Source organism: Amblyomma maculatum, chromosome 2, assembly GCF_055883805.1.
Source record: "Amblyomma maculatum isolate TAMU_Amacu chromosome 2, ASM5588380v1, whole genome shotgun sequence".
Lineage (NCBI taxonomy): Eukaryota > Metazoa > Arthropoda > Arachnida > Ixodida > Ixodidae > Amblyomma > Amblyomma maculatum.
Window position 1 is genome coordinate 85755826 of NC_139345.1, and position 13791 is coordinate 85769616.

Genomic DNA, 13791 nt, shown 5'->3' on the forward strand with positions numbered 1-13791 from the left:
ATGTTCACAATCCCTGCATCAATTTTTCAGGAAATTAGTAAAACTGTGCAAAGAAGATGGGACGAAAGGCAAGCAGAGACAAGGCACAGGCTTGTGTATGTGCCTTCCATCCAGTCTTCTTTGAACAGCCTTTATCTTTCACTTCAAACGTACCAACTAGCCCGTCAGAGAGCCTCAATTCAGTTTTGCAGAAAGTGCACACAAGCAAGACTTCCTGCAGCAACAATTCCATACGCTGCCAGCATGTTCCCCTGCTAGGGGCTCCCTGATCAGAAGTGCCACCTCGTGGCCACTTTCGTCTTCAAACAAACTTGAAGCATGAATTTCATGATCACTAGTGGCACTGAAGGACTCTGACCAAGGTTTCCTGTGGCTGCCTGAATGGAGAGATAGCTGGAGGAAGAAGAAGAGGGTGAAGCACACCAACCCAGGGAATCTAGAAGCGGTGCAGTGGCAAGTTCTCGAGGCAGAAGTGATGTTTCGCTGTGTGAGCTCGACTTTGAGTCAGAGTCCAGCGAGAGGCTGAGCTGCTTCGCCAGGAGCTTTTCATCCATCTTGGGCAGAAATTCCTCCAGCTCGTCCGGCTCTTCACCACTGTTGGTGGGGTTAAAACCTTCCCCTCCGCCATCACCTAAAGTGAAACAAAAGTGTGCAAAGGAAACACCAGTGTGAGACACACAGATCTGAAGTTGCATTAGACCTGGGAAAACTAAAGGCAAGCTCCTTTGCAAATCACTGGCAAATGCTCCTGAAGCACATGAAGGAAGACCTTTCTATACTAGCACAAAGCGCACCCTTGCCAGAAACTTGCAGTTTCTTCACCACCTTTCGGTTAGCATGGAAAGGCTGCATGTTGGAAACAGCTTGTTGAGCTCTTCCAGTGGTTCTGGTTAGGGCACTGGTTAGGCAAAGTTACATGCAAAGGGCTAGACTAACATGTTAGGAAAGCTTGCTACTTGTCACCTACATGCTTCTACGCATGCATTCTTGAAGAGGAGGACATAGGCTCAGGATCAAGAACGTCATATGGAAATAACTTCCCTTGTTTAGTGCAAAAATGCCTCATCGCAGAATTTACAACATGAAAAATGAGCGCATTTCTCGTACCTGTGGAGTTGAAAATATGGCAAGAAGGCCATGTACAGAAAGCTGAAAAATGCTAATGCAGTCACCAAAAGTTTTTGCTATTCACTTGGTTTAGCTAGACTGTGCTTCCTTATTCTCCACTCGTCTCTTTTACTTAGCCTGTTGTGCACGAGACAGTGCGGGAAGGGTGCATCATTCCTGAAGCGAAAGCTTCACTACGCTTGGCAAAGTAGTCCTCGCGCAAGCCTGAGTTTAAGCTTCAAATGATCTTGACAGATACTGCACATTTCCTTTCTTATAAACCAATGTATTGAAGTGAAAGCTTTACCAAGCTAGGACAGCCAGTCTTTGCGTGCCACTAAGTTTCACCTTCAAGTGCCCTGACCTAATTAAGTGTGGATGTCCATGATTCAGTGCTGTCCACCCAAAAGTGTACTGCACCTTCCTTTTCCCAAAGTATAACTTATAAGAATGGAGAGGCAGCCCTGTGTTGTGCAACGTCAACGCCCGTTAAAGGCCTCCATAGGTGGCCGAAATTACTCCGTAACCTTCCACTACGGGACCTCTTTCTCTCCACTTCCGCTCCCATCTTCAGCCTCTCAAGTCTGGCAGATACTGCGCCTTTTTCTTATAAGCCAATTTACAAGTTACAAGAAGATATATGACAATATGACCTGGTCTGGTCCAGGTGACCACCTAAAAGTATAAGGAGTCTTCCTTTGTCCAAAACCTAACTTAAAAAAAAACAAAAACTGCGGATTGAAAGGTGGTGTAGCAGAGGCTATCGCTGCAACACTCACAGCTTTCGCTCTATCACTAGGTCCAAGCCATCCTTAAACCACCACAATATTTTATTGTCCACTCAAATGAATGTAAAAGGTGCGGCATGTATTTTAGAATAACTTATAGGTGACTCCTCCCCTTCTACACAATAGCTACAAAATCTACAAGCTACTTTTTTTTTTTTTTTTTTTTTTTTTTTTTTTTTTTTTTTTGCTGTAGGTAATCAGGCCAAAACTTTAGCAAACTAAAAAATGAAGAGGCATGCAGTTATGGCTGCGGGACACCCCAAAGGTTGCAACATTCGTCAAGGTTATTTGATCATTCGTGTTCAATGTTCGGGAAGAACTGGAGGCTGCCAGGGTGATGCGGACGTAGTTCCACAAAGGAAACAACACTGCCCACGTCCTGACGCCCTTAGGATGCCAGTATTCATCAGCCGCATCAAAGGAATCATCATTGATGACCTAGCAAGTCGGTAAGAGTCCTCGACAAGAAGGTGGAGGTTGATGAAGCCACTGTCAGATGTGTAGTTTATAACGACCTCCACCACAAGTCAGGCTATCTGCAGAGGACACTTTTTGTCTGAGAAAACCAAGGAGAAATGCCTGACCAGGGCCAAGTGCCTCATGAACAAAAACTGAAACACCCAGAGGAGCCTGGAAAGTTGTGACTTTCCTCTGATAAAAAAAAAACACTTTGTCCAGGACAAGAAGCGAAACCGCAAAAGTGATTGGTGGTAGTGTAGAGGCCCCAAGGATGTTCCAACTGTTGTGCACACAAAATATCCAGCATCAGTGATGGTCCTGGGTGTCGTAAGAAATGAAGGAGACGCGGCGCATCCACGTTTTTTAGCTTCAAGACGACAGAGTCAATTCCGTTGCTTACATTGAGGTGTTGAACAAGGATGTGAAGCCCTGGATTACTACTGTAGCATGTGGTAGACCTCATGTTTTTCAGCAAGACTCTGCGCTACTACACACAGCCCCCAAACATGTGGCCATTCTGCTATCCTGATCTCAAGCCAGTGTACTATTAAGTATGAGCCATGGTCTAGAGAGTATCCAATGGACACCCACACAACAGCACCACAGATCTCAAGGGAGCTATTAACGATGCAATGAAAAATGCTCCGAAGACACACCTCATCACTGCCTGCAGTCGGTTTCGAGAGCATGTGGAATGTGACAGCTGCTCTCGGCGGTTTTATTGAATGGTCATAGACTATCTGTCTCCAGTATCTGCGTCTGTTTGCATCTGGATATAGGTAACTTCGTTCTCAAATACCTGCCACACACAGTATCTGCCCCTGACACTCAACTCAGCCGGCAAGGCTGAACTGCACGTCAACACCAAGGATGCCAAACATCCCAAGAGGTAAGTTGTCTTCTCTACAAAAGCAGATTAATAATGCATCCATGCCAGCAGTGGCATGCCACCAACCAGCACACTGGCACCATCCTGTTTGCTGGACGCAAAGACTAGGTGCTTCGCGCACTGAAGCAGCTGTGGACAATGCTTTAGAACTAGCCAGCACTTTTCATAAAAAGCACAATGTTTTCGCCAGTTCCCTGTGAATGTAATAATTTCACATTAAAACAAAGGCGTGGTCGGCTTCTCCAACATCGGGGTAAGAGTCGCCTCGTGCCAATGGCTGCAAGTGCTTGTATACCCCTCATGCTAGGTCCAAGTTCTAACAAAACTTCATGCCACAAATGGAGCATACATAAGGCCACACGTTCAATCAGCAGCAGTTGCAAATGATGATCATGGCAGCATCACTAAGAGAAATGCTACTAGTAGAGGTGCAGCACACAATTCCATACATCACAGGTTCCAATGAACAGGCATTCGATGCATGTGTACAACAGTGCTATAACTACAAATCAAATTTTGAAGGGAATGTTTCGGTTTTTCAATATAGGCAACAGTTCAACATATCTGAGGCCAGTAGTATGCACACGGTTTCCTTCAAGAAAACTAAGCTATGTCCAGTTGTGCTGTCCTAGTCCTGTCCTACTATGCGAAGTTAGCAACAAAAAGAAATCTCTTTAAGACAGCAATCAATTAGTAACAAACTGCAGTAAAATCTCTTTAATTCGACCCCCATTAATTCAAAAATTCAGATAATTCAAACTAGGAGCATGGTCCTGGCCAACGTCCATGTAAGTCTGTCGGACGCTTCTTTATTTGGACAAAGAACAAACTTGCTCTGGATCTCCGGTTAATTCGGATAAGAGGCTGTGTCGAGATACAACCCTGACAATCAGCGATCGTCGAAACAGACCTCCCCAAACCTGAATTGCAAGAAACAGCGATGCATGGGGACTTCGTTCGCAATATGGCAGGCACGGTGACAGTTGAAAGTTCCCCAGTTACGAAATAAAGGCCTGTCGCACAGCCTCGATTTTGCTTTCCCCAACTTCACGCTATGCCACCGCTGTGACCGGACATGTGCATCGGCCAGTCGTGCTGTTTCATACGTTGCTTGGCGCGTCACTGCTTTTATTTTTATTTTGGTATGGTGTCTCGTTGTGCTACGGTCTACTGATATATCTCTCGATGCTGCCTTCGGCGGACTGAAGCTGTGCGCTTGTCACTTCAATGCTTCATCGCGTGGATAGTGTGGTGAAGCATTCTCAAACCGTGACGGGGCCATTTTGTGCTACTGGGTCGCACTGCAGAAATGGTAGCGGAGGCCTTAACAGCATTGGAACAATTCACCAACACCTCTGATTGTGTGCGCAAAACCACTTAAAGAAACTGGGAAAAAAGCCATCGTTCTCACTTGAATTTCACCTCAAATGCAGACGACTGCCATGCAGGTGTTCGTCAAACAAAATTTACTGTGATCGGTTATTCGGCAGTTTTTTCAGGCCCATTCTATAATTCGAACTTTTGGTTTTCCAAGCATTTTGTCAGCTCCCTTGAAGACCGAATTAATCAGGTTACTGCATTCAGTAATGTCAGCTTATAAAGGATATCAAAATGAATTTTTTTTGGGAAGTGTAGATGAAAGAGTTCAAGCAATCACTTTGACAACAGAGCTATAAACTATATACACTCACTTTGCCGCTTCTTCCTCGGTGGCTTCCCAGATGCTATTCTCAGAAGTGCGTCGGCCTGTTCATACCACGTGGCTGGTATGACGTAAAGCACAATGCCGGGACCAAGGGTCACCGCCATCACTGAAACATACATATACCCCACAGCATGAGAAAAAAAAATAAAAGAGGTTATTGGAGGGCTTTGTAAACACAGTTAAAGGGACCCCACAAACTTACACAAGCTGTAAAGTATCAGGACGCCAGATACCATCCTTCCTAGGACAGCCGTCATAGCAAAAGTCGATGACGCCAGGATGCAGAACTGCAGGAGGAAGACCAAGCAATGGCATTTGCATGAATACAAGGTTTCACAATGGTAGTCAGCAAAAGCTGGATACCTTCTGCGATTGTACAATAACATCAGCTATTGTCGGCACAAAAACTTGTAAATTCAGGTCGTGAACATGGTCTTCAAAGGAGATTCTGACTGCCTCCAAGCAAATGGTCGAATAGTAGCCTTCAGTTGTTAAAGCTATAGGACTGTTCTGCAATCTGCGTAGCACACTACAGCCACAGATGTATGGACTTCGCTCACACTTTGAAGGCAGCCAGACTGCTTTAGAATGTTGCCAGATTACTGTGACAAATTTGCAAGCACTATGTGAAAGATACAGCACTATTTATAAAGCATTTAAGATACATCTAAAAGCGTAACCAAGATCAGCTGCTGTCCTATTTATAATTAGTAATTAATATTTTAAACAACGCATTGTCCGAAGTGATTATGCCAGTTACGACCACTAATATATCTGCGCCACGAAACCAAGTCACATCGCCATCACCGAAGATAGCCTGTAGCAAGATATGTATTGCATTGCACGATCATCCTAGAACAATGGGAGCTTGACGTATTTTCTAAACTTGAGGGTCACATACTCTCGAGCAGCACTCGCATCCACAGCAATCCCAGATGAAATTTCTGTTGGTGTTCTGCATAAAGGGAGCTTTCCATATGCATGCCAGCTGTTCGCTACTGCACATCCATTGGGATTGTGATGTACATGTTTCTTTTTTGTAAACTTTTTCCCCTACATGCACACACTGAAGTTTACTGTACTCGGTGCACATCTTGGCAAACTGAACAAGTGGCAGAAGAGAGGATGCTGCAAGATTGTACAGAAGTGCAAGACCAATGCAAGACTAACAAAAGAAGCTCAGGCTTACAAACATATGCTTAGGCTTAGCGAGAGAAATACCAACCAGAAACTATTCCAGTTGCCACAAGTTAGGCAACACCACTGCTTTTGAACAAGTTAAAGTGCATGATGACCACCACGGCTGCATTTTTATGAACGGACTTCAATATTCATAAGACTGTCATAAACCTCTCCACCCAGACAGGTGGGAGCCCCAGCAAAATATTTTATTGAACTTTTGAAAAATGCTTTTCGACCACATAACCTTGAAGTATGCTTGCTGCATTTGACTGTCACTGTTAGGAAATATGCACAATGCTGTAAAGAGCAACTCCTGTGTTTTTTTAGATCGCCCCGAATTTCACCGAGATTTTCATACTACGTCCTCCCGAGTTTTCTGGTCCTTAGTATCAAATTTCGTGACTCTGCAAAGTTTTGTTGCCGTGAAATTGAATTTTAAAAAATTCCCAATTTATGGTATCAATCGGGGAAATTTCTATCAGCAACCCTTGAGTGAATAACAACTTGGTGCATGACGATCTAGTATATTCTCTCTGTATATGCTGCCAAACATTATTTTCAGCTTGCTTTCAGTCATTTCAGACAAACAGTAAATCCTAGCTGCCATTTATAACAGCCAGTTTAACTATTTAACGCGTGCATGCACGAGTTTTCACGGCCGTACCCATGACAGAGGTTGACCGCAACCCATTTGTAGTTTCATCATTTTCGCTTGTTTCTGACACTATTGAAAAACGGTTTTTGTAATGGAGAGATGGACTCTACCAAATGTAATAAGACTACAAACTCAGAATGTTCAAGAAATCCCGCAGAGCTTCCACTTAAAGGCTATGCAATAGTAATCTTTTTATCCTGAGGAAATTCTCTCAGAAGCCTTTCATCCCTTTAATTACAGGGAAGCTAAGATGACTGTTCCCCTAGTTTAAGCAGTCGAGCACTAAAATGAGCTTTCACGTGCTCGAATTTTAATGAGACAGCATTAAGGATCCCAAAAGCTATTAAAATTGTCATGGCATACTTTAACCCTTTCACTGATGAGTATTTTTAGGGTTGCTGCAAACTCCAGCGCTTCCGCAACCAAAGTCTCGCAGGAAGAGGGGGGGGGGGGGGGGGGGGTCGCCGGAGGCAGCGCTAGCAGCGACTGACTGATGCCGCTGACGCCGCTAGCGAGTCAAGACAATGTGCTGCGTAGTCGCTGCCATGCAGAAAGAGGAGGAGGAGGAGGAGTTCATTACATTAACTGTACAGTAATAAAAAAAAAACCTACAGACTTCTTGTACCCCCTTTTGACCTAACTGATCTCTTGACCCATGATGGTGCAAAAATGGTGTACCCACTACAACCAGACCCTACATATCTAGTCAGTCGATCATGCGTTTCACCAGCAAATGGCCCCCTGCGTGCTGCACCCATGCTCTTCTAATGAGCTATTCTTTTTCCTGAGTGAAGAGGCAAGTGCCCTAGTTTTCGTTTGCAGTCTATATCTCATTCCTTCATTTGACTTCAATTTCAAAGTCGTACTGCAAATTGACAAATAAAACATGAGGGAAAAAAAAGTGGTAGACTATTTAGGCAAGGAGAGCTGAATATAGTGAATATTTAGAAGAGTAAGAAGAATCCCATGACTTGAACCATACAGAGGCAAAAAAAAAAAAAAAACAGAGAGAGAGAGACACCTGCAGAGCTTTTCATGCCCAGGGCAGCTAAGCACCATTCAATTGTTCAAGAGGTCCTAGATTGCTCCGATGTCAATTAACACAAGTTTCTTTCAACATGTCTTTATGCATGGCATACAAAATAGCCAGTTTGCTTTTAGCCAGGGCCTAAACTAACGAGACAAAGGAACCTCGCTCCCTACACTGTTCGAGGCAGCATGTCTGTGTGTCCTGTCGGAGAGCACAATCGCAGCAGCATAAGCAAGGCGGAAGGACGTTCAAGAAGTTTCAGCAACCAAAATCCGCACAAAAAGGCTATGCATATTTTAGTAAAGAGAGACAAACAAAGCGCAACTCACCAGTCCTGGATTTGTCCTCCGCAAAAGGATGACGTTCCCAATCCACTTGCGAACACTCTCTGACCAATCAGTGATGTAGCGGCTCAGCTCTGGGACACTGAAGACTTGTGGGTGTACAGGAGTCCACCTTAAAAGAAGTGTCATAGCTGCAGATGGCTACTTCCCCCGCTAAAAAAAGATGCTATTTGTTAAAATAGCGGACACAAGCTGTACATTACTTCATGAAACTCTATAGATGGATCCCAACCAGTTGCACTACATCGCCACTATGATCCACTCAAAGTTGTGGTACTCTCGCCCATGGCCGTGTTTGTGTGGCACACACAAGAGAGAACCAGTTCCGTTTATTTCTCCATGCAGTGCTTGCATGTACACTGGTTTTAGCAAATGAGGCTTATGTAATTAGCACCATGTACGTCATCAGCTGCACTGACCAGAAGGCCCTGGATATTACATTACCTCTAAAAGAAGAAAAGTCCTCTAAAGGACAGCGTAATACTGTGAAGAGAAGGCAGCTGAAGCTCTTTGCAGCACATTTTCAAGGCCTTAAGCAAACTGCTACTACATCTGAAAGTGCCTTTTACAGGTTATCAAATGCTGCTGGAGGTAATTAAATCTTATCAAAAGCATGGTAAGGTCGCCTTTGTAGTGCGATTTCTGTCTGGTGTGGACTGTGGGCGAGGTTTTCATGTCACATTCAGGGTTCTATGAGGCGAGAGTGCTTGATACGCATTTCACTATGCTCACCTCATACTGACATAGCTGTGATAGCTGTGTCATGGAATGAGAAAATGTGCACGATATATCCGTAACATTTTGTAATTCCTGATCTGATATTAACACGACAGCATTAAAAACTCCCTTCTTCATAAAGTCCAGCATCCGTATTGCGAGCTAAGAGTCACGGGCATGCCCGGGGCAGGTAGTAGTTAATAGGTGATATGGCCGTGAACTAAATGGTCATCAGGTTGTACGACATCAGGAGACCCCACAACACAGCCACGCTGGCAGGCGCTTCGAGTTTGAGACGGGTAGGCAAAAAACTATTCCAGCCCTCCTAGACTGATGGATCTTGTGTTGGACACACTGTACCTAGGCTACGCAGGTATGGCTCGGTTACAGTAGGAATTTATGTCGGGTAGTCTTCCATATATAATGTGGTAGCTTAAGACTATGCTGATGAGTACCATGTGGGATAAATTATGGCACAAACTAGAATATCAGCAATTAAGCACATAAAAAAGTGCAGGTATGTGAACAAGAGACTGCAAGGGGAGCCTGCAAACAGGATGGAAGTGAGGGCTGAACATACTGAGGTTAGTACTGGGAAAGTAACCAGTTGCACAGCAGGCGCCCGACTACATAAATTATCTGCACTAATATATATATATACACATACATACACAAAGTTGCTTCTGTCTGCCCAAAAATCCCCTAAAAAGCAAAATAAGGTCTCTTACAAAAAAAAAAAAAAAAAAAAAGAAAGAAAAAAAAAAAAACGGCTCAACATATTTTGGACAGAAGATGATGCCATTGCTTGGTGTGTCCTACGAAGAGACCTCTGGTTCCAACTCTCTGCTGCAACTCTCATTCAATGCAACAGTGTTAAAATTCTACCAATTAGAAATGTTAGTTTATAACAATCAAGTGCTACTTCACCCATACCTCAGTAAAAATAGATTCAGTTTCCGTTACTACAGTGTATGGCTGGAGGACTCACTTTTAAAGATTGACAATTCCTGTACATGAAGGATTTATGTTTTCTAGAATTACGAAAACTAGAATTATGTTTTCTCCCTTCCCCTTCTACCTCCTGCGAGCGGATCTAAAGCCATTGAAGGCACCATGTAATGCAGCCAGCACTGTAAGGAACTGCAACATTTGGATGCTTGCAGGGGGCACATGCACACAAAGTGGGCTTTGCAAGATCGCTCTAATGCTCTTACATACACTGCTCCGTGTATGCAACATGCTTGCACATAATTAAATTCTACAACAAGCAATCTGATCTACAAATGATACCCTCGCAACCTTTTTCCCTGGAAAAAAATATGCCACCGGTAGCAACTAAAAATACCAGTTCGGCGCATCCCCACAAAGAAGGAGAAAAAAATTATAGGCTTTGCAGCGGGTGACTTAGAACCATGAAATGGTGCACAGAGCAATTCGCTTCATTAGAATACTATGAAGAAACCTCCGGCACCAACTTTCTGCTGACAAAAGTTTATCAAATGCAACAGTATTAAATTCTACCAATTCGAACTGTCGTTAATGTAACAGAAGCAGCAAGAGGGGTGATCAGGTGCTTAGTTCAGCAGCAAAGTTGAACTAAAGTTTCTCAATACACTCCTACGAACCTGCACAATGGCTACCCAAACATATTACACCTAGAAACCTAAATAATTCCACTGAGCTCCAGTGGTGCTTGAAAGCAATCATATTTCCTTTGACATGAAGCATCAAATGTGATGACATGGAACCAGAAGTGAACTTTGGCACTTACTGTTCGCTGTCCTCTCCTTCGGGGGGTGGCACCCGGATCTCTGGCCAAATGCTGTCCACCCACGTCTTGTACATAAACACCACAGCTGCTACCACAGCCACAAAGGAGTAGAACCTCCTACTGCAGGACACCACCAACCTAGAAGAGTTCGGAGAACCAGACCATGCATGAATCACTGGGCACGCAGAGGACAGAACTCTGACAGAAGCCAGTTGTGTTCATTTTGAGGTTACACGTGAGTTGTTTAATGAAGTACTACTAAGGCGTTGGCAAGCTTAATATGCCACCGCATTTGCTCACTGCCTTAAACACCCGCACCACATGGAGAAAGAATAGTATTTACCACCTTAACCTTTAATGCCATTCGTGCCATGCGAGACATACAAACTTAATGGCATTAGCCTTATTGCAAATTGTGACCCGTCCAAGTCCACGACAATTTATTTGACTGAGAACGAGCACTCTTGCTCCCGTGCATTGCGCAGAAAAGCTCGCCAATTTAGATAGAAAAACACATTATGATATGGCGAATGTTTCATTCGTAACGCAATCAGAATTGACAGCTCTGCTAGGCTTACATTATGAATGGCATCGTTTCTGTCGGCACTTCTAATACTCTGAGATTGTGTATGCCTATGCAAGTCAATGACTGCTTTTTCAACTCAACCAAGAACAGTGGCAGTTCACTCAATACATAATATTACATCTGGGCAACAGAATGAGCTTTTTGTACAATGAATACTGTTCACTTACCAGTGCGAAAAACATTATAATCCCAAACTATGTACAATCACATAAAATATGGATGTGTAGCGCCACGTCAGAGTGTAGCATGGATATCATTAACACTATGCAAAATTAACCAAGTGGCTACTGGACCTTGTTTTGCCTCTTAACTAATGTGCCGGTCATGACCATAAAAAAGGTAACCTAGAACCAGAAATAAAGTTACTGAGCCCCCAAGTTACACAATACTGCGTGCCTAAATAATTGACTCCATTGTGTATATATGGTGGACGCTCAAATAGCAGGAACATACTGGATGTCCCAGCTAACTTTAGCAAAAGGTTAAAAAATAAAATACTTGAGTAAGCCAGAGAAACCAGTTGCATACAGCTTTGCAATTAACTAATCAGTTAAGAAAATTAATTTTCTTTAATTATTAAACATTGCTTTACATAATAAATGTCAGATTCCGCACAACAAACGGACACTTAATTCTAACAATGCAGCATTGAGATGTACAGTTGCAAACAGAACATTATGGACCATGCCTCCACATTCAAACTCTTAATTGAAACGCTTGCTGCCCTTTATGCAAGGATAAAAGTAATTATCTGTACATGCATCAAAAATCAATATTCGCTAGGCAAAAGGTCAGGCAAATTTGACTGCCAAAGCATCTTCAGCCTGCAACTGTACCTTCTACACAGTAATGAAGTTCAGGAGACACTTGAGGACGGCTTTACCCAATTATTATTCTTAGCAAAATTCGACCTAAATTTTTTGTGGCTTGGATGATGCTTCATACAATATTTGGCCCCACCACTTTAGTCACACTCACAAATATGACATTGCATTCATTAGGTGTGACTGCTGAATAGAAATGGTTGACAGTGTGGCGTAGTCTCCCATACGCAAAGCAGCCCTTGATGTCATCAGTGTCCGTGAAACTGGACTGTGGCAGAAATATGAATATTTTATTATTCACTTTTTCTAGCCAATGATACAGCAGCCTGCGTCATCAAAATGCCGTAATCAATTGATAAATGCGAACTTTATTTTGACTTCAGTGTGCCTTCCGGATTTTGAATGGCATATCACATTTATAATCGAACATTTCCAATTTTTGCTATTGCAGTTTCGTACTGCAGGCCATTCAAGGTGGCAGGAACAGAAACAGATCCAACGAAGCGTTTGCAGAGATATAGCTGCCTTGCAGTGTGACCACAGCTCAGAGAACACCAAATGAAAGACCTCACAGTGTAGATAAGATAAGCATGCCTGAGATTCAGAATCGACAAACAAAGCCAGCGCATTTCCGCAGTATGTACGAGTCAGATGAACGTAGATGCGAACTCTAAAATGCGCATTGTTAACAAAAATGACAAGGGTTAGTACTAACTAGTGACAGTGTTTGAAAACGCCAAAAGTGGTACTGAAATTTCGCGCGAAGCTAAACAGACACAGAGAAGAAACAAGAAGCCCGGATAAAAAGGATTACTGATACACGGCGGAGACGATCGCGGTCGAAGCAACCGAACAAAGGTCATGGTGTCACTCAAGGCTGTCTGCCACAAAAATAACATCCAAAGATAATCGATAATTATTATTTATACGACCAGAGACTGGATCATTTGCTAGGAAACCTCCAAAGAATTATTTCCACATAATATCGGCATCTATGTCCACACTTGCGTTTTTCAGCATTATTCTCCCTAAAAAGTTACCGCTCGAAAGACAAACGTCTTTGTTATGTTGGGAAGCATGCTTTGAGTTTGAATGGGCACGCGTTGTTCAGCTATTCAAGCCCTCTTAACTCGCAAATTAAACCAATAAACGCACTATTCCTAGTAACATCTATGCGTATGAATGCATATGGGTTTTCTTCGATTTTAATACCAAATTTGGAATTAACTAATATTTCTAGGCGCGCATGTCGTTGCAGTGGGGTAGCCCCACTAGCCCCACTGAATCTGAGAGCCCACGCAAGTTCAATACACACGATTCTTACGTCTAGCACTGAGAATGTGTACACGCAAGCAGCGATAACTCGTTGATATTAACACAGGAGCCTACTCACCAGAACAGACAATTGACTGCGACAAAGGCAGCGGCGCTCACGTACGGCCTCTCCCAAATAAGAAGGCTCTGGAGTGAGACCAGATGGGCCTCAAATGGTCCAAGCACACGCAGAAGCAAAGAATCTCGGTCATCTTGGCCCTCATTGACTGCTGAAAACTGTCTTTCGAATCCAATACGCACAAGATCACTCGTCCAAGCGAGCAGCTCGAGCACCCGCTTCTGCGCGGCAGCCATGTTTATTTTCTTTCAGCTCCGTGACGTCACGAAACATATGATGGAGGTGCTCTCCCTCGGTAACGGCCGTGGATGGAGTCACCTGACCGCGTGTGTCGCCACCAC

The 13791-nt window shown here is 43.6% G+C and overlaps 1 protein-coding gene across 4 annotated transcripts in view; it reads right to left on the reverse strand.

Moving 5' to 3' along the window:
* Positions 1 to 13791, reverse strand: part of LOC146199201 (reticulophagy regulator 3) — a 28739-nt gene that overhangs the window by 8204 nt on the left and 6744 nt on the right. For 2 of the 4 annotated variants that reach the window (XM_084594672.1, XM_084594671.1), the window contains exons 1-6: positions 13451 to 13701; positions 10648 to 10785; positions 8145 to 8271; positions 5151 to 5235; positions 4935 to 5054; positions 428 to 631 (exon numbers count right to left, since the gene is read on the reverse strand). In XM_084594672.1, the coding sequence (XP_084450798.1) occupies positions 428 to 631; positions 4935 to 5054; positions 5151 to 5235; positions 8145 to 8271; positions 10648 to 10785; positions 13451 to 13686 (910 nt within the window). In that variant the 5' untranslated portion in view covers positions 13687 to 13701. Of the gene's footprint in view, positions 1 to 427; positions 632 to 4934; positions 5055 to 5150; positions 5236 to 8144; positions 8272 to 10647; positions 10786 to 13450; positions 13702 to 13791 lie in introns of those variants that run through there. The other 2 variants (XM_084594673.1, XM_084594674.1) reach the window with 1 other exon arrangement.